Source organism: Protopterus annectens, chromosome 2.part0 (assembly GCF_019279795.1).
Source record: "Protopterus annectens isolate FY-2018-M chromosome 2.part0, PAN1.0, whole genome shotgun sequence".
NCBI lineage: Eukaryota > Metazoa > Chordata > Ceratodontiformes > Protopteridae > Protopterus > Protopterus annectens.
Genome location: NC_056728.1, coordinates 684,968,752 through 684,991,065, shown reverse-complemented (window position 1 = coordinate 684,991,065; position 22,314 = coordinate 684,968,752). Strand labels below are relative to the sequence as shown.

Here is a 22,314-nt window from a genome sequence, read left to right as displayed (position 1 = left end):
GTGCCCTACGGCAACATTTTCTGAGTTGTTTAAATTCCCATGGAGCAAAACAGTCTATTTTTGGAACATCCTAAATGTGTACCTGATCCAGAATGATATTGCTGTTCAGTATCCATTCATGAGGGGTCCACTCTGACCTGATGTATTGGTCTGCAAAGAAACTTTTCTGAGGAGGGATGTAGCAGACACTGAGAGAATTCCTGATTTCTGGACCAGATTTCATGTTTTAGTAACCAACCTGCACTGGAGGTAAGACTGAGAGCTCCCGTTTGTTGATGTGGCACATCACTGCTAGGTAAGACTGAGAGCTCCCGTTTGTTGATGTGGCACATCACTGCTAGGTAAGACTGAGAGCTCCCGTTTGTTGATGTGGCACATCACTGCTAGGTAAGACTGAGAGCTCCCGTTTGTTGATGTGGCACATCACTGCTAGGTAAGACTGAGAGCTCCCGTTTGTTGATGTGGCACATCACTGCTAGGTAAGACTGAGAGCTCCCGTTTGTTGATGTGGCACATCACTGCTAGGTAAGACTGAGAGCTCCCATTTGTTGATGTGGCACATCACTGCTAGGTAAGACTGAGAGCTCCCATTTGTTGACGTGGCACATCACTGCTAGGTAAGACTGAGAGCTCCCGTTTGTTGATGTGGCACATCACTGCTAGGTAAGACTGAGAGCTCCCATTTGTTGATGTGGCACATCACTGCTAGGTAAGACTGAGAGCTCCTGTTTGTTGATGTGGCACATCACTGCTAGGTAAGACTGAGAGCTCCCGTTTGTTGATGTGGCACATCACTGCTAGGTAAGACTGAGAGCTCCCGTTTGTTGATGTGGCACATCACTGCTAGGTAAGACTGAGAGCTCCCGTTTGTTGATGTGGCACATCACTGCTAGGTAAGACTGAGAGCTCCCGTTTGTTGATGTGGCACATCACTGCTAGGTAAGACTGAGAGCTCCCATTTGTTGATGTGGCACATCACTGCTAGGTAAGACTGAGAGCTCCCATTTGTTGATGTGGCACATCACTGCTAGGTAAGACTGAGAGCTCCCATTTGTTGATGTGGCACATCACTACTAGGTAAGACTGAGAGCTCCTGTTTGTTGATGTGGCACATCACTGCTAGGTAAGACTGAGAGCTCCTGTTTGTTGATGTGGCACATCACTGCTACATTGTCTGTGAGGATGTTGAGGACTCTTGGTTCCCAAACGAGTTTGAATGCCTTGATGGCTAGTATTTCTGACACCAATTCTTTTTTGTTGAAGTACTTTTTCTCTGTCCTTTGTCCTAGACTCCCTGGATCTTTAAATTCCCTAAATGGACTACTCAAGTGATATCTAAATTGTTTCTTGTGAGCCTATTGGCATCTGAGCCAAGACTTAGTGGGATCCTCTAAGTGAGGTTCACTTGTGTCCACCTTTAGAGTTCTTTCTTGATACTGTGCAGGTGTGGGATAGGAAACTGTGAAGACTGGACATGCAGGCACCATCAGTTAATGAGACACCACTGAAGCTTCCCTAGGTGTAATCTTGCTGGGGGTGGGGGGAATCACTATTGAGGAGGCCATATAATCAGTCCCCTGAAAAAACCTTCACAATGACCTAGTTTTGCTTTGATTCAGATGTGAAGTTACTCCTTAGGAATAGAATTTTTTTCTTGGGGGACATCTTAGGAGTAGAATTTTTTTCTTGGGGGACATCTTAGGAGTAGAATTTTTTTCTTGGGGGACATCTTAGGAGTAGAATTTTTTTCTTGGGGGACATCTTAGGAGTAGAATTTTTTTCTTGGGGGACATCTTAGGAGTAGAATTTTTTTCTTGGGGGACATCTTAGGAGTAGAATTTTTTTCTTGGGGGACATCTTAGGAATAGAATTTTTTCTTGGGGGACATCTGGTGAATGATGTCCAGAATGGTTTGCAGAAACAAGACTTTTTTTGCAGGTAGGAGGTATAACTTTGGCAGGTTCAAAGAGAGTCCACCATTTTGGTAGCAGGCCATGGTGAATTGTGCGCCTTCCCTATGACTGGTGCTTGAATCAGACAACTGTCCAGGCACAAGTAAATGTGATATCCTTGATACTGCAGAAGGCAGTTAAAGTAACCCAGTCTTGGCAATATAAGCTAACTCCTGGAGAAATCCATGTCATTTTTGGACATTGTGATTTGGTATTTTGTTATTTAAGTAGCAAGGATTGCTAAAACTGCCCTACATACATAAACTGAAAGAAAAAAAAAATGCTTCATTTGTAAGTCAAAAAATTAACAGTTACTATTTTTGCAGTTCATCAGCTGTGTGCTTAGCTGTCTGTTGCTCTGAGGAAAACTGAAGGTGCATAGTTATTACATGAACCGACTTTCTCATTCTGTTTACTCAAAGGACCTTAAATACGTATCTACTTATTTAGTTAAGTGTTGAAAATCCCCACATGAACAATTAGGATACTCATACTCCACACAGAAAGCACACTAGCTGAGAAAGCAGAGAACTGTTATGTTGTGGTGACTTCTTACTGCACTGGTGAATCACCCGTTCTGATACAAATTTATGTTTTTAAACATTTATTACAATTAGTGCCTTTACAATGCGGCTGTAATAAAAATGTGCAAACCCAGGGTTCATTCACATAACTTACTGTTCCACATTGCAATGCTTTGTACAGGTCACTTAACTAATAACAACAAAAATATGTCCACATTGCTTCTTAAATAGATACTTCTATTCAATGGGTCATACCCAATAAATAAAGACAAAAGTCTGTTCATGAAAATAGTTTTGTGACTTTTAAAAATGTTCAATAACTTTACAGAAAAGTCTTTAATAACAACAGCTTATTAGTATTGCAGTCATTTTAAAGACGTCAATCTTTCTTTTTGATTTAGAAGACCTACTTTTACATACAGTGAGCCATGGTGCATCTTATATAGGAACTGGATGATTCCCTCATTTTTGGTTCTACCTTACACACAGTATGAGTATGAGCTGGTTGTGATGGAAAGTCGAATATTCGTAATTCCAAACTAATAACATCTTTAACTATATTTAGTGAATACATGTTTGTATTAGAGCTATCTTTTCTGAAAAAAAATACAAAATGGGAAACTATATTTGTTGAAACAAGTGATTCTGCAAACAATTTTCATCAATTTATATGTATTAGTCCTCCTGCAATACCACCCTCCCCCGCCTTCAATTACAAAATGTCTGTGAGTAGTGTATTATTGCTGAGGGCTACTAAGGAATGAGATTATATGTTTACATATTTTACAAACAAAAATTGTTTCTACTATACATTTCCAGTGTTTAGAATATGTTTGCATTAGTTAAATTAAATTAGTTAAATTAAATGCTTCCTATTTGGAAGTTAAATATTTCTTAAATATGTGGTATGTGAAGTGTATGATTTGCTTGCAGTTTTAATCTGGGATAGAGGAAAGCATTTGAAATAATGGAGGTTTATACTGTTTACTTAGTTCTAATGAGTGTTATAAAGTTGAATGAAAGTGCTTAACTTTATTAAATAAATTCTGGATTCACATGTCCACTAGTGTTTTTGTTTTTAGTGTACGTGGTACACTCGTCTAAGTACTTGCGGTTCTTCATTGGACAAGTTATCCCAGGATTTCTACATGAATAATTCTGTCAAAGAAGAAGGTGGAATTGCAGCTTCTGCTCTTATGATTTCATCTCACAGTTTTGGTTGAGCTACTTTACCAGATGGTACATAAAACAGAAATGTTGCAAACCATTGGGTCTAGTATGGAAATGTGATGAGAGATTGTGAAAGAGTGAGGTGATGTAGAAAATCAGTCCATGTTACGGCATCAGTAGTCAGAGACATCCCAGACAGCAAATAAAGTTCTGCGTGGAAGAGTCCAAAATAAAAATATTAGGAAAAATTTGGAGAGAACCAATAAAACTAAAGATGGCCAAAAGAGACCTGGGAGAAGAGATGAAGAGCTGATTTTTACTGACTGGTTAAACAAAGTGTTTGTTTTAAATAATAATGGATCCATCCATGATAACTGAAATTTGAATCTGTTGTAAAAATAAAGAAGTCTGAGAAGTTGTTAATTAAATATAGGAGTCTACAGCTGGAACTTTTGTTTTTGCATGATTGTATGTAAGCACAGAGAGTTATGGAAGCTTCTCAAAAAAAAAAAAAAAATCCAAAGTCACCCAGCAGTGGGAACCTGTCTGCCTGTCAGGTAGTATACTTTAGAAGTATAGCCTCTTGCTCCTGTTGGAAAATGCCCAGCTATCAGAAGACCATAACTGTCTCCCCAGAACTGCTGGCTGCCACTGGGAAGATAAAAGCAGTGAGCAGGAAAGATGATACTAGGTCAGTGCATCTTAATAGTAGCAGGACTGGATACATTTAAAAACATCCATATATTTGTCTGCAATGTCCCTTCTCAGAACACTTGGTTTTGGCAAAAGTAAAGATCTGCAGTCTGTAATCTGCATAGTTTAGTTGTTTTTCTTCTTTTAGACCATAGGTACTTAGACTCACTTACAGCGAGCCTTCCTTATACCACACAGAAGCCCTTGAGCTTTCCCAAAGTATCAAAAGTACTCTGGGTCCCTCATGCCAGAAACACCTGCCTACCCCAAACCCTAACAGCTCAGATAACCAAGTTTTGGTTAGTATAATATTTGTTTTCTATTTATTTGCAGTCAGACATACTTAGTCTTTGACAATTATCCTCTGCAGTTAGCCTGATCCTACATAAAAGTAACATAAAATAGTAAATGTTTAGTTTGGGCCTTATCAAGGAGACTGGCTTTACCATTTCAGAAATGCTGATCTAGGCAGCTTTCCTCCCCCTTGCCCCATCTTTACATCTTACCCTTGGCAAGCCCTCCTAAACAATACCCACATTCTACCTATAGCTGCTGAACTAGGTCCACAGGGAGACATATATTTTCCAACTAGCAGTGCTAGCCTCAGCATAACTGCTAGACCTTGCTGCTTCCTCTCCATAGCTGTTTAGTTTTATGTCACAGCCAGCACAAGGGACTAACAGCAGTAAACCTAAATTATACTGATGTTATCCATCTCAACCTCTGTGAGTGTGCTCAGTGCTGGAGTACTGTGCCTGACAGTACTTTAAGTTTGTCTGTATGTAAATGTTCCTTATTGAGTTGAATAAGCTTGCACAGTAACTTATTCTAAATAAATACATATGATTATGCTCAGGTCTCTGATCATAACCACTTTTCAAACATGGATGCAAAGAAATTTGGCTGAAAAGCGAAGCTCGAGAGGTAAGTTGAAAACACACAGTGAAAGGTTATGATCAGTAACCCTGATTATAATTTTTTGTGGTACGTGTAGCTTTATCTATTCCATGTAATACTGTCAAAGGAAAAAAAAGAGAAATTGTAGGACTACAGTGATTGGCTGACTTAGGTCAGACAGACAGTAGAGCAGGCAGAAATAAAGGGCTGCTGTGTAACACCATCAGCTATAAAAGTGGTTAAATACTATATATTTGTAAGTGTGGCAGAATGAAGTTCTTACAGTTTTAAAAAGCTGATTTGCCTTCTGCTGTGGTCCTTTGCTGGACATCACAGTCCCCTGCTAGTGACTAGCATGAGACCCTATGTTAACAGCACTTAGATGTCCTTAACAACCTTTTGTTTAGAATCCCCAAGTGTTGTTAAGATCTGTCCTTGCACTTGGAAGACACTTAACAAGTTTATATTTTTCCTGATTTCTGAGCTGATCATTGGACTCCATTCAGTAGTTAGACATTTATAATCAGATCTACATTTAAAATCAACCTATTATCTGTTTGAGAGATGGATCTTAAGCAATTCACCTTGAGAGCGATGCTCAAGCCATGAACTTCTTGGTATCCATGCCAAGAGCACATAATAAGGATTATGACTTGAGAGACCTGTATCTGCTCCATGTACTGCCAGTCACAGAAATAAAATAAGAACACCAAGTGTTTTCCAACTTTCAATGCCTTTGAAAACTACTGCTTTTAAAGTGTTAGTTTGTTAGACACTTCTGCCACACTTTTTTGTTTATGTGTGAAAGAGTAAAGCATCTAACAACTTTTAAATCTGCTGCTATTCTTTGCTGGCTGGCATTGTCAAATGTTAATCCCTAGGATGAGACCTGATCATAACAGTGTTTAGGGAAAATTATCAAAAGTTAGTTAAGCTTATTAAGCACATTTCTTATTTCAGAAAGGTACTGAACAAGCTCATCTTTTTTCCCATTTGTTTTGGATCATAACTGCAGAGCTTAATGCACCACAATAATTTAAATGCCATATATTTTTGTTCACTGAATACCTAAATGTGGCATTCTTCTAAATTTTAGGAAAAAGAATTATATTTTGCTATGTTTGCAAACTGACCTGTTATTAGTCCAGTAGTTTTATTTCAAAGTACAAAACAAATTAAAATTAATCACAAAAGTGGTAGCTAGACATAAAGCAGATGCATACACACATAAATACACGCAGAGACATGCATAGTTACACACGTTATACCACTCAGGCACACATCGTGTATTTTATTATTCTGTTTGCAGAGTATCAATTTTGTTGCACAATACAATAAAACATATATTTTACTTTTTTGTTGTGTTTTTCAAGCAATTTATCCCATAACTGGTTCTTGTTTGAGTGATTCTTCGTCTGTTTTTCTCCCTTTCCTTACTTGTTTTTCTGACATGATTTCTGTCATCCTCTACTAGTTAATACCTAACGTGATTTATGTTTCCTTCATTTTAAATCTTATTTTCATTCATAAAATTCAACATACTGTTCCTCACTGTTGGGCTAAGATACCTTGGTTATGCATGGTGGGTTTTGTCCTCTGTCATGCCTTCATTTGCTGGATGTGTGACTTACACAGACAGACATTTTCATCATGGTGGTCACACCTAGAAGTAAACATGTGAGCTGTTTGGATTAAGCTGACAATGACAACTATTATGAAATTAGGCAATGCCTGTGCTTGCTTTACAACTTGCTGTGGAAAAAGAAAGAGGGGCAAGTTGCTAAACAAACCACAAAAATATGTATGGTATTCTATATATATTATTTATTAGATATATTATAGTCATTGGGAGACCTTAGCTTTGGCAAGATGAGGGACAGATCTAACAAATCAAAATCAATTAATAAATACATTAAATCAATCACTCAGTCAGTCAATCAATCAGCTATTGGAAACAACCATAGCTGTGTGTTAAGCAGAGGAAATAAGGAAACTTGGAACAAAGCCAGTGAAGTGACTTTTTCGCTTTAACATACCTACTAGGCAGGGACTTGATCTACATGTAGTGAGACAATGTCATGTTCAATGCTTTAGCTGGCAAGAAAGTTAACAGGATAAAGTATTTACACAACAGAGAAGTATTTTCCTATAGGAACACATGGACATTTTTTCTTCTTTCAGCTAGACAGAAACAGAAGGAAAGCATTAAATACCTTATCAGAAAGATATGAAAATAATCTTGCTGTGAAATAAAATCTTCCAGAAAATATATAAGGACATTTAGCGGACTTAATCTTCCAGCTTGATCTAGAGTCAAGTGATGGTGGAACCTTTTTCCTGGTCAGACTATCACTCAATTTACTTCAGGCAAGACTTTTCTCCTATCCAGTCTTCCTATTTGTGAATTTAAGGGTTGTTAAACCGAATACCTAATGTCCATTTCTGGAAAAGCTGCTTAAAGGTGTCAGTGTGGATGATCTAGATGTAGTGATGGTGGCATATAATGGCATGGTTGCATGTGTTTTAGACTAGTTCCCCCATTACTGTGTATTGTACGGTGATGTTTCAACAGGAAACGTGTGACTTGACCATGAGTTGTGGTTGATACATAGGTTAAGGTAGTGGTTGGAATGCCTTCTTTTTTATGACTTAGTGGCTCACCTATCATCTCTCATTTGGTATATTTGTTCCTAGTGAGGGACTAGGGATAAGTCCCTGGTACAAGCTCACTAACTCCCCTCCATCCTGACTCATCTGTGGCCCCTAAGAGGGCATGGATTGTGTGAAAAAAATTGTTCTCTTCCTTTGAGTGGCCCAGATTCCTTATTAAAGGCAAAGGTTTGGCCTATTTCTTCTCTGAGGTGAGAGCCATATGTTCCATTTGTTTCTCAGCTTGGGCTCACAAGGCCCATCACTTGAAAGAATCAAAGGTTGAGTAGTTGGGAGCATGGCAGTCAGGTCAGGCAGACTTCCTGGTCTTCCACCTGGAGATCCTAACCTTTTTAGCAGCCCCCTTGAGCTCCAATGTAGCAGCTTAACATTGGAGAAGCGTGCCTGCCTTTTTTCACACATACACTCTTCCATAGGATTGTTGCATGTTTAACAACATGTGGCAGCATGCGTGCAACAGGATCATGTTCCATGGGTACAGCACCTAGTGCTCATCCAAGGAGTCACCCAAGAGGTGAGCTAGAGCTTTATCCCTCACTTAAGGATGGGTGAGATGACTCCAGTCACTCAGTCCCACCTTTCCTGGTCTCTCTCCTCCAGTATCCATACAGTGAAATTGGATATGGTTTGTCTTGGATGCAGTCAGGTCTTCTTCCCCCAAATCATTGGGATGTGCTTAGGTTATGAGTTCTTAACAATAAACTCACTATGGATAAGCATTATGCTCAGCACCAGACAGAGACCTCTCATAAGAAGGCCACATTTGTGTTTAGAAAGCTCTCCTGCACCTAACCCTCTGGCTATATTCGTTTAAGTGGTTGCCAGGTAGTACAGCCTGCCCTGTTTGTCTACCCTCAGAGGTTTTGCTACTGAGGAGTGTAAGGAACTTGCATTCCAGTGTAAGGCAGTCTTTCCTCAGCATTTAACCATGGTACACTGTTAGATATCTGACGTGGGCAATCCTGAGTTGTGGTGGGCTAAGACTGATTATGTGGATTATGTCTATGGATGCGGTTTCAGCCATTTATCTGACCTTTTTCAGTTTCTATGCTGATCTTACAAAGCTGATAAGATTCTGAGGCAGTTTGGAAGCTCACTTATCCTTCTCATTGTTTACATCTCATTGAATATTAGAGCAATTTCATCATATAAAACTGACCTTGATTACCCCAATATTCAAGAAGCAAACTTTGGACAAAAACCTTCTGGGGAATTATCCCCCGTTGCAAACCTTCCATACAACTGCATTCATACATGGTATCCCTGGTATACTGAGGCCTTTTCAGTCTGGATTTAAATCAAAGAATATCATGGCAACAACTCTAGAGTATTTAATGACCTCCTGATCACGAGGGATCAAAATGAATATTCCATCTTGGTTCTCAATCATTTTTGACAGCGGACCAATAGGCTTAGATTTACCTGTCGAGTGGTGTTTAGTTTAAATTCATTGGCTTCCTGATGAATAGAAATCATTGTGTCTTACGGTTAGATTCTGGCTCCTGCTTTGTTTACTAAGTACATGTTACTGTATAGGGAAGTCATTGTAAAGACAGATATTGTTTACCAGTCATGTACTGATAATACTCAGCTGTACATCTCCTTTCATAGTTGGATTGGAAGGGTTATTAAGGGTCTTACAGCTGTCCCATGAGAGCTTATGTTAAGATGTAATCAGCCAAAACATTATCAAATGGTTTGGAATCAGGATGTCTGTTTTATAGTTTCGTCTATAAATTACTCTAATATTTAAGTTGTTTTAGTATTGCTGACCTTTTTGGTTGTTAAATCAGTCCACCTGAAGATGTTAAATGTAAGTATTATTGCAATTAATAGATAATTAATTGAGGTTCTTAAATTTTAAATCCCAGTAGAAGAATCACTGAAAGTGGTCTGCACCTCCGGTCTATAGCAGTAAAAACATAGCAACTTATTTGTTATTTCATCTTCTAAAATATACATTCATTTATTCAGACTCCCAAGAAATACCACGTGAGTGCAGAACAATTATTTATTTTCAGCAGAAAAATTAAATTGACATTTTAAACAAATGGTGTACTAATGCATCCATCTGAGAATGTAACATTTATTGATTTCTTCCCTCGTCTAAGTGGAATCACTTCCTCTGTGCTTTTCTGTTCCTGTGCTCTAAAGTAGAGGAGCAAACAAAAAGGTGTTCGATTAAAAAAAAAAAACTGTAGCAAACCGCTTACAGCTACCTGTGATTATATACCACAAGAAGCAATGAAGAAAGTGCTTCCGTCCTGACTGCAAAAGCAGTTTAGCAATATTAGAATTAATTTCTTATCGGCATTGAGAAAAGACAATACGGAAGTGAATTTTGATACTGCGGTACGGCGGTAGCATTGTTACCTCACAGCAAGAGGTTCTCCCGTTTGATTCTTGGCTGGGCTTGGGAGTGCCTTCTGTGTGGAGTCTGCATGTCCTCCCCGTGGTTGGGTAGCGTTTGAAAGACATACGTGCGTAAATGGGCATGCCTTCGTTGAAGGTTGGGTGTCGAGCTGGCACCTCGGCATTTCGTAAAAATCTACTGCCAATCATTAGTGGACCGGAATTCCACTGTGGCGACCCCTTACTGGGAAAAGCCAAAAGACAAACAACAACAACTCCTAATCGAGCACCATTTGCCAATTGCATTACTTAATAGCTTGTGCCCCTGATGGTGGCTCCCTTTCCTTAACCCAGCTACCCTTTTTCAGCTGGGTAACAGAACTGGTCACAACCCATTTTAGTGATTACCCATGGCAAATAGCAAATACAATGTCATTATAACATAGATATGATACTAGAATATCATGCAAAAGGTAAACAATCACTACAGATATTCTGTTATACATTTTGTGGTTTATATAGGCAGATCAAAAGCAGATTATTGCTTGTCTTTTAATAAAACCACATTTTAAGTACAGAGCACTAAATTAAGGAAACTGGCAGAATAAAGAGTCATTTAGTCTAAATGACAAAGTGTGAATTATTTTCTTTTGAACAATGCTAAGTACTGCTTTTTGGGTTTTATAAGATGTTCTAGGGAAAGTGGTAAAACAATGGCCTGGAGCATAAATTCATAGACACAAGGCATTGCTTGAATTAATTTGCAACAGCACAGATATGCTAGGTAAACAGGCAATAATTACCATCAGGGTGAGTGTTATCAGGGAATTAATGCATGCATAGGGTTGTTGTGAGGCATGCCACCACAAGCAAAGAGTCTTACCAGGAAAAAAAAATCTTTTTTTTTTCAGTACAAAAATAAAAACAAAAGTGGCAGGTAAGTGACTGGGTATAGAATGTACCACCCTGCAAGCATCAATTAATCAGATAATCACATTTCACACTATATGAAAAACAGATAAAAACACGTTTTATTTAAAATATATAAATAAAATATATAAATATGGATTACTGGAAGTGAATGGGTGCACATTATGTTGAAGCACTGGTTGAAGAAGAATGAATGAAAGAACTCATATTGGTCATATACTATTGACTTGAAGAAGAGGGTTTTTTTCTTGGCTTTTAGATGAGGGCATCCAGTCAGATCATACACATCTGTATGTGACCACATCTGTGATATCCCTACTGTGCAGTTACAACTGCAGTGCTGTCTTTTTTTTAAACAAGGCACAAGGCACAATATATAGCTTTATTTTCACAGTGCAGTTTAGCTTATCACGATGGGCTCACTTTATTTGGTACAATTCTATTATGAATCATCAAGTTATAACCGTCTAAAGCAATAGCCAGGTAAGTGCAACTGGATGAAGCCTTGTCTAGATGACAGATACAAGCAAAATTAGGAAATAACCTCCATGTACTGCCAATGTAAGGAACATTTTATTCTCTTTTCATGGGCGGCCTGGCAGCACTGTCTGGTTAAGTGACAAAGTCAGAGCCACACAGTAGAAAAATGGAGGGTGGGTGAGTCGATCTCTGCCCCTTGGATTAAAGGAAGCAGCTTATTAATTTTTAATCCTCTACCATAATTGCCATATTTCACCTCTACATCCCTGTATATATGCTAACTCAGTGGTCTCATAACTGTGGAGAAAGGTGAAAATACAAATACACACACACACGCACACAACACACACGCACACACACACACACACACACACACACACATGCACACACGCACACACACACACACACACACACACACACACACACACACACACACACACACACACACACACACACACACACACACACACACACACACACGCAAGTTGTAACTCAGTGCTGGTGTTGTAATAAAAAAAACAGTGCTGACAATGTTCTTCTATGAGAAACCACAGTCAACAAGGGGCAACTGATCTAGTTGTCATTGATAGGTGGCAACTCCAAGGAGCGACTGATCTAGTTGTCATTGATAAGGTGCAACCTCATCGACTCTGCACTTGATCAAAGGTAGGAAAGCCATCTGGAACAATTCTGTGCTGCAGTTAGACACTTTAATCTACTTTTACTGTTCAAGCCTGGCCTTTTAGGTCAGGTACAGAATCATGTCTGGCAAAGAAACAACATTAATGTCAGATTTTGAAAATTCACCAGGGAGGTAAACAAGTTCAGGTTTATCAGTGTGAGGCTTAAGGTACACTACCTGGGGCTTATGTTACACTGGGATGGGTGTAGAACTGTGTTCCATAACTGGCAGCCCAACAGAAAAGCACCATCCGTGTACTAATCTTATACTGCTATCTGTCTATAATGAAATACCAGTAAAAGGAGTTGCTACAGTTACCAAGGAATCAGATTTTGATCATCATTCATGGAAGAATGCAAAGGTTGACAATACTGCAAAAGAAACAGTGCAGACAGTGACACCAGGCAGACAGCTTCTGCTGTAATGGCCTGCTATAAGTCTTCCAGTCACTGTTATCTCCTACAATATGACTTCTGTGTCCACTAATGAACAGTGTGCCAGTTTTTTTTTTTTTATTTTTGGGAACTTTGTGATCCTTAGCTGGATGTCCTGTAATCATTTACAACTCAGGCCTGCTGAAACAGAAGCTATATTTGTCCTTCACATCTTCCACTGCTCTCTCTCTCTCTCTCTCTCTCTCTCTCTCTCCTGATTACATACAGAGGGAATTAGAATCTATTTATTACATGTGAGATAAAGGCATTGTTCTCGGTGATTGGCTTACATTGAATGTAAACATGCCTACTGTCATCAGGACATCCTATTTGCATCTGAAGACTATAGCTCAGTCAAGACACTGGGTTCCATATTCTGATCCTGGGATGGTGATTCATGCCCTGTTGTTGTTTTGGATAAGTTACAGCAAAAGGTTGTACCTTGGTCTATTAGATTGTGACAGGGTCTGCCTGCAGTGGGTTCAGACTTCTGTGGCTAGGTTGTTGACTGACATATACAACCTGTGTTACAGGATTTAAGATGACTGTCACTTGAGGTCAGTTGTTTTAAGATGCTTATTCTCATCTTCCATGCCATACACGATCTAGGTCTGTCTCGTTTACCTGAAGGAGTTGCTGTATCCTTATATCCCTACTAAGCAGCACAGACTGTCAGGGGAGAGGATACTATCAGTTCCAAAAGCTCGGCTTGAAACAGCTGGTATGGTTTCTTTTAGTTACCTTACTTCGGACCCTTGAAATCAGCTACCTGCCTTGATTAGGGAGTCTGAGTCAGAGGCCTCCTTTAGGAGGTCCTTATGCTATCATTGTTTTAAAAGGTTCTTTTGTGATTTTGAAAGGGGCAGCTCTTCTTTCAGAATTATTAATGTTTAATTGAAGGCTTAAAGTAATGCTTTAGTTAGTTAATTTCTGTGCTGAGTACCATTAACAGTGGACCATAGGAACAATATTAGGCTATTGAGCACTGAGACCATAAGATGCTTAGGCATATATAACTTTAAGTAGACACACTTAAAAGTTCTTTTCACCCTTTTTTGAGCACATGGTCCAAATCATGCAGTGCTATACATATCAGCATGGTGTAAATTTGTGTCTTCCTATCCAGCCATCAAGATTAGCTTTAATGTTAGCCAGTAGAAGTATGCTTGACCTGCAGTGGTCATTTATTCCATAGTCTAGGACATATCTCTCAATTGTCCAGATTTTCTCAGAATGTCCAGATTTTTGGCTCATATTTTTGGTCTGTTCCTCATAAAATTTGTAGTTCCCTAGCAAATTAGTGAAGACTGAAGTCAGTAAATAATGACATACATTAGAGCTGCAAACTTCACATCATTCAGAAAATGCATGCTACATAAATTGTTTTAATCTGTCAACTTTCTAAGTCTATAGGAGCAATATTTAAAATCTGTCCCCTATTTTTGGGCCTTTGTCCCCCCATTAGTTTATGCTTTGTCCAGATTTCTTGTGATAAGAGGTTGAGAGGTATGGTCTAGGAATACATTGGATTAGGAACTTATCCCTCTAGTGAATCTTGTTTATTTATTGGGATAGATTTAGGTCTCTAGTGTAGATGTTTGTAGAGCCACTGGTTCTACCAAGAAACAGGAAATTAAATTAAATTATATATTCATTCACTTTTTTAAACAAGGATAGAAGTTTCTTTTTTAGGCAGGTCCCAGCAATCTCCGTACAAAAATAACACACAACTGAGAGTTACAGTAAAGTCACAGAATAAGCAACACTGCACAAAATATTAAGTACAACTTTAAATCTATCAAAGCTCTGGCAGAATGTCTGCTTTCATATTTTTGCTGATGTGTACATATACTGCCTGATTTTACAGATTCAGAGAAAACAAGTGTTCATGTGAACCTATACAGTACTTATCATACCTGTAATAAATCAGGTGTACTCACCTCCGTGCTGCTTGGAGAGGCTCTGTAGAGAGAAACAGAAACACATGATGTAACAATCAGTTCTTTGGCTCTTTATTTTATCACATTTACCCCTGAAAACATCCATGCAGTAATAAATAAAAGGGTGAGAAAATACAAAAAGTCCATCTTTAGTAATGAGATTGAGTTCAAGCAGATACACTTCCACTGTTTTTCAGTACAACCATCTATGCTCCTCTCTTTATGCTCCGTAAGTTGTGCAGTTACTAATAACAGAACCCTGAATTGGGCATTAAATTGGATCCTATCTGCTCACAAATGCACATCACTTGTGCTCAGCTTGTGTTGTCATTCTGTCATGTACAGAACACTGGATATGAAATTAGGTATAACAAGTGGTCTGCAAATCCCAAAGGTATGATCAAAATAAGCCGCACTATCACTTATTGTTGTACTATACTCCCCCTGGCTACAGAGTGCAAACATGTTATCAAACAAACAAACAAACGCTTTATTTTTATTTTATTGTCATTTATTTTTCAGGCTAAAGAAATGGTTGAAGTAGAGTATTTTATGCAGGCACTGTGGTTTAAGACCAATATACAATTATTTAAATTTCACAGTATTAGACCAAATTACACAGTCAAAGAACATTTGATGTAATGCAAAATATTGCTTGTATTAATGTGAAATATTAATTACCTAATATGTGGAGGAAGAATTATGAATGTGCAGTAGATTTAAAAATGCATAATGTTAGTTTACAATTCAAGAAAGTAGCTGGAATGCAAAATACCACTTAATTGTTGCAACCAAATTTGCAGTCCTAGGACAATCACAGAAAAGTAGTTAATTGACTTCATTCTTTAGTGTTACATTTTTGTTTGCACACCAGCATAGCAGTGAAATAAAACATATTTATTTAAAATACAGTTACGTCTTTCTTACAGGGCAATGGAGAAGTATATTCTACTATTATGTAAGTACTGCTGTTACCATGTTAACATGAAACACCTCTACTGTAACTGTTCAGTTCATATGCAAGTGATTTGGCAGCCCATAGTAGCCCTTTATAAGCATCAAGGGAGTTTCTGTTTAATAGCTGCTGAAACGTTGATCTCCACAAAGCAAATTATCGCATAAGAAAATGTCATGCTACTTCTGTAACTGTACAGTCTGAATAAATAGATCACAGAAACTAAACACAGATCAAAGAGGGATTCCTATACCTGCAACCACGATAATCGACAGAGTTCGCCAAATGTGACTGGTCTTTAAAATCGTTATGCATATTACTTCTATAAAAATAATTTAAAAGGCAGAAGTACAAGAGGGGTGGAGGCAGTCATAGATGTGTTGTTTCCAGGTTTTGGCCTGCTCTAGAACATGCAGTCTTCTTAGCTTCACTGTTATAATTAATACTTGATACTGGTTCTTTCCTTACTTTACTTAGTACATATAATGAATTAAGCAAGCAGCCTAAAATTCTTTGTTTAACGTTTCCACCAGTAAAGAAAAAGAAGTCTTGCTTTAGTTCTTAATCAATTGATTTCTTTACTTGATAAATTTACTTGATAAATACAAAGAAGCTTAACTCCTGCTCATACCTCTCAATTGTCCAGATTTTCACAGAATGTCCAGATTTATGCCTCATATTTTTGGCCTGTTCCTCATAAAATTTGAGTTTTCCGTAAAATCGCTGAGGTTTGAAGTCACTAAATAAAGCATACATTTACATTCCAGACTTCAGGTCCTTCAGAAAAATGCATGCTAACACAAATCTTGTTATTCAAGCAACTTTTAACTTGATAAAAACAATACTTAAAATCTGTCCCTTTTTTAAAGTCTTGTTTCCCTATTATTTTAGGTTTTGTCTAGATTTCATGCACTAAGAGGTTGAGAGGTATGCTCCTGCTAGTAACCATATTCTTTTAGAGATCAAGATAGATTTTACACCAGCAAGATGAGTTACCTTAAAAAATATAGTCCTGAAAGCTATTAAGCAGATGAATTTCAGTTATGAATTTAGACAAACGATTGAATTCTTCTGAATGAGTGTTATTTCTGGAGGATGTACAATTTCTGAATCTGATTTAGTATTGTAGGTTTAATCAAAAGTATATCACACAAGCTTTAAATCAGGAGTAAACAATCCCGGCACATTTATCAAAAACTGGCAATGGAGTATATTGTGCTTAGGACAAAACTGGGCACCAGCAGATGGGAAAATTTTGATCATTGGCATCGGGGCATCACAGCCTTAATTTTTTACTTTTTTATACTGGATTTTTAACAAATGTGTGCTGGTTTACTGGTTGCAATTAATAACAAATGAACCAATTTATTTAAATACATATGTGCAGGCTATATTGTAGGTTGCAAAAATTATCATTGACTATTGCAATTTGTATAGTAAATGAAGTAATACATTTTTCTGAGCATTCTTTGAAGAAAGAATACACTTGTAAAGAATTTTTCTAAAATGTTTTGACGATGGTCCAACCTGTAGGCATGAGCAGAGTTTATCTTAAATGGAAGTCTGCGTTAACTGCAATGCTGTGGCATCCCATCCATAACTGTATCCTGCAGCATACCAATTGTTTTTCAGTATAAGAGATGGCTTTATGTGACTCTTAAGTGGATAAAAAAGGTACTGAAAATAGGTGGATGGATGGATGGATGGATGGATGGATGGATGGATGGATGGATTATTTACAATGCAGAAGGTCTCAGTAGATTATATATTAATCATTTTGTGCCATGGCCAAGTGTGCAGCAATGACAGTTGGTCAAAGCATCACTGGCTAAACAAAGTGACTGCGGAAACATTCTCAATTAATCAAGGTGTATAGACCTCACAGATGTTTATATAAAGTAGGGTTTCATCACTTTGTGCCACATTGCTAATACCTGCTAACCCTAACCATGCCCTAACTCTGAGCCTGCATCTTACCTTTCAAAAAACCCTATGTGTAACACTACCACAAATCGAGACAGCTTGGACACAGAAACACACACACACACACACACACACACACACACACACACACACACACACACACACACACACGCACACGCACACACATGCACACACACACACACACACACACACACACACACACACACACACACACACACACACACACACACACACACACACACACACAGAAAACATGCTATAAGTATGCTTTCACTTAACTGTATCCTAACCCTAACCTTAAGTGTCCTACACTCTCACAAACACTCCTAACTATTAATGCTGAAACTATCAGAGTGTCTAAAGGTTTTGACATTAATTTCCCAAACTACCATTTACCTTACCTGCAGACATTTGATGCTTTGTTCATCTGAAATCAAAACATTTACATGAACTGAAGTATTGACCACATTTCATAGTCATTCACCCAACAATAAGCACCTAATCCGATGGAGTGAATGATATGCGCTTATGTCATACAGTTTGTGAGGCTGCTTTGCCTCAGAATGTAGTTCAGTACAACACTATTGTAGGCTAACAAAGCACAGGTGCAAAAAGAAATGAATACCACTATAAATACATCTCTACTTCTGATTTAACATTTTAAAAGGTATGAAACAAACCATATCTAAACAAGTTATGTACTCAGAAATAAAAACGAAAGTGGACTTTAAATACACATATGTTCTATAACATAAAAATCTTTACTTTCCTTCTTCATTTCTTCCCATATCTTCATAGCCAGTGCATTTAGAAAAAGTCTGGGCAGTAAAGAATAAAGCAGGCATAATTCATCATGAAATGATACATGTTGAGGTGCATCCAAATAATTATGGTCACTCGAGTGATTTCCAATAAATATTATTATGCAGCTTACTATCCTGAACCTGCAAATGTCTTTTCCAACATTATGAGGTGATCGTTCTCCTAGCAAGGTACTACTCAGGTACTCTGCTTGGAACAGTTTGTATTATTATCAGTTTATGTTGTAAACTCTTAATTGTATTTTGCATTAATGTATTGATTAAGCATTTCATTATTAGGAAGTAGAATTTATAAGTGAATACTGATAAATAAAATTATTGATGGTAGAGAGCTGAAGTGGGACTAGTTTATATAATCTTCCTATATAATCTGTAGACATGTAATTACCTTTCTTTTATATTCCGAGTTAATGAGATGGAAAGTATGTTTAAAGGGGCTGAAATTTGTTACTAATGCCATATTGTCTGCACTGAAAGCCTTTTATTCAGATTCATACTTGGCATCTTGGTAGTTCATTATATTTTAGCATGCCTGCAATGAACACTGCTAAACCCGTAAGAGCATTTTTCACCATGCCCGTTGAATTAAGATGTTTAAACAATATAATACATATAACCTGATGGATCTGCTTTAATTGATCAAGCCCCAGCTGCTCAAAATCTAGAAACCTGCAGCCTAGGTGCTTGAGCAGCTGTTACCCTGTCCATCCACTGCAGCCCAGGTGCTCGAGCAGCTGTTTCCCTGTCCCCCCACTGCAGCTCATGTGCTCTATCAGCTGTTTCCCTGTCCGCCCACCACAGCCCAGGTGCTCGAGCAGCTGTTTCCCTATCTGCCTGACTGGCCGAGCAGCTGCTTGAACTCGAATGTGAATTCAGGGATGCAGCTGCTGCAATGTCTGGATGCAATCAAGGTCTTGTCATGGAACTGGTAAGAGGGGAAGGGAAACAGGGAGGAGGACATTAGGTTTAGGGAGGGGATGGGAATTTAGATTTAGGGAGTGATCAGGAGTTAGAGGAAGGTTAGGTTTAGAGATTGGAAGGGATTTTAGGCTTAGAGAGTGATTGGGAGATAGTGCAAGGTTAAGCAGTGGCAGATTTACTGAAGGGGAAGCTAGGGGAGCTAACGCTCCACCCTTAGCAGTCATCACTTTTCCCGTTGGGATTTCTTTTTTGTGTGACTTATTAATATAGCTTATGTTTGTATCACTTTTGCATTGTCCTGTCATCTCTTAAATTTCATGTCTTTAATTTGAATGTTTAATGCATTTATTGCTTATCTTGTTATAATTTTTGCTCAGTCTTACAGAATTTTATAGGTCCTGATACTGTATACATTTAATGTTATATTTATATACTTATTTGCTGCTTTGTAGTATACATCTGCAAATAAATAAATAAATAAATAGCAATAAAAAATAAATAAAAATCATTACATATCCTTTACAGCCTGTTTCTAAAATTGGGCCTTTCCTATTAAAAGTTTTCTTTTAGTGAACAAACAGCCCATCCAACCAACCAGCCAACCAATAAGCAAACAATCATATATTGTTGCCCCTTGCAGTTCTCATCATGCTTTATGCTTGCATGTACATTTGTAATTGTTCTGCCCATTTTTGTTTGCAATGAAAGTGAAAATATTTGTACTGAGCCGAAAAACTTCAAATGCATTCAGTAAAACTGAACACTTCACAACTTATGGCAGCTAATAACAGTTTTGGATGCAAAGCTAAACTACAAAAAGTTGATTTGTGATCACGCCTCCCAGCTGTTCTGGATTCATAGAGAAGTCCTGATTTGCCTCAAGGATTTGCTCTGTCTCATAAAATTTGTGACTTAGTGCAAGAATCATAATTACTAATGTCATGCATTATAAAAACAGAAGTCCAAGTCTTAAGGGAATACATGTTAGTACAAACCATAGTATCTTATAAAAGTCCAAGTTGCAATTTTGAAACATTCTCTAGGTTTTCAGGCTTATCATTGGATCTGGATTGTAAAGGTTAATAAGTTCAACTATTCTTTGAGATAAAATAGTGGTGTAATTTGTAACCAATAACCAGCAGGTGTTTCTTTCCTGATTTTCAGATTTACATGTAAATAAACACAGCTCCTCCTTGCTTAATCTTATTGAAAAATGTACTATAGTATAGCTCAAAGAGGATTATTCTGTTTGTGCAAGGTATCATGGGAGTAGATGTATATACATACATGTATGCACAAACTGCCATTGATTGCAATACATTGTGTTTTATTTTAAGCTTTCTGAAATTCTTTTGTTCTCTGAAATTTGCAAACAACACACTAAAGGAAAATACCACCTTAGAACCCCTTACATCTATTTGATGCATTGTGTGTTTGTATTCTGGGTTATTTTAATGTGCTAAGTCAATTTAATTGCTTATTATTATATTTCAATATGTTTTACCAGAAAATGTTCATTATATGACCTGGATACTAACAAAATCTTATTTAATTACTTTGTTCTGTAGTTCTCAGAATCTGGTTCAAGTCCTCATTATGAGAATCATGTTAGACATAAGGAAATTAAGTGTTTTTAATTCCCATAGAGGTAAAAGAGCAGTGTCGTGAGTCCCAGTTTTCCTACACAGCTTTGAGAACCTGACTATTTCTTACTTTTTGCCTGAATTATTCTGATTTGCTGCTACAGTCTATTCATGGCAGTTGTAAAAACTCAACAAAAAAAACATTTTGATCTCCAGGTTTTTCTAAGGACTTCCATTTGTAATTCTTTAGGTATTCCCAGACCCCAGCATACCTAGAGATGTGTTAAAGCTATCACTGTAAATGATATCTCAAAGAACTTGTAAGGGACGTGCAAACTACATGTGCTACTCATTGGTGTATGCAGCTGAAAGATGGGTGAATATGTCTTCAATGGTAAAGAAATACTATATATGTTCTGCAAGCTATTTTACTTTTATAACTCCTTTTATCCATGTCCTTATAATGTAGGATAGCACAAAATGGTTACAACCTTCTGTAACTGAATTTGTTTTGTTATATGACTTTTTTAAATTGAGACATGTTTATTATTTTTTGCATTTTATTTCCCATTTCTGTTGTCTTGCTATACCGTAGACTTGTTACATTCTTGTATACCAATACTTCACCAGAAAATGTTATCCTTGATCAAAACAAATTAATAGTTACTCTCTGTACTATGCATAGTCGATAGATATGTTGCAGTACTAAAGAATAATACATCCAACAAGATCAGTACAACTATCCAGAAAGATATATCACACTAGATACCAGATATCGAATAGCATCTGACTGAGGAAATCACAACATGGTAGGAAATAAATCCTCTCAGCTCCCTGACTCAGACTTTTAGCTCCATGACTGATGTGAGGCCTTTGCATTCTAAGAAATAACAGATACTCCAGAGCTTTACCATTTTCTATGCCATGCAGAATTACAGCACAGTCACTCCTAGAGACTATTCCAAAGGACCTTGTTCCAGACATTTGCTGCAAACTGTTGCAAAGCAGGAACACTGCTTTAGAGTTTACAACAAGTAATATTGGATATTATAGGTCCCCTGGCACTTGTCAAAAGAACAGCAGGGGGAGATTTACTAAGATCCAAACTAGATTAAAACATCCCAAATCCAACCATAAATCATCAATAAGCATCAAACAAAATCATTTGCATATACTCAAATCTTCTCCAAATGAAAATAAAAGAGGTGAGGATAAACTAGTATAGTTGGTTTCTTATGAAATTATGCAGAACACTCTCTAGCTATTTGATTTATCATTTCAGCCTAGTGTCTTCTCCTTAACCCACTGATAAGTTACAGTCAATAATATATTTTTATAGTGTTTTAATATTGCTTGCTTTTTTGCA

At 37.6% G+C, this 22,314-nt stretch overlaps 1 protein-coding gene across 3 annotated transcripts in view; it reads right to left on the bottom strand.

Moving 5' to 3' along the window:
* Positions 1-22,314, bottom strand: part of LOC122793190 (paralemmin-2-like) — a 1,494,700-nt gene that overhangs the window by 502,277 nt on the left and 970,109 nt on the right. For all 3 annotated transcript variants that reach the window (XM_044061016.1, XM_044061018.1, XM_044061019.1), the window contains exon 5: positions 14,725-14,746. In XM_044061016.1, the coding sequence (XP_043916951.1) occupies positions 14,725-14,746 (22 nt within the window). The remainder of the gene's footprint in view (positions 1-14,724; positions 14,747-22,314) is intronic.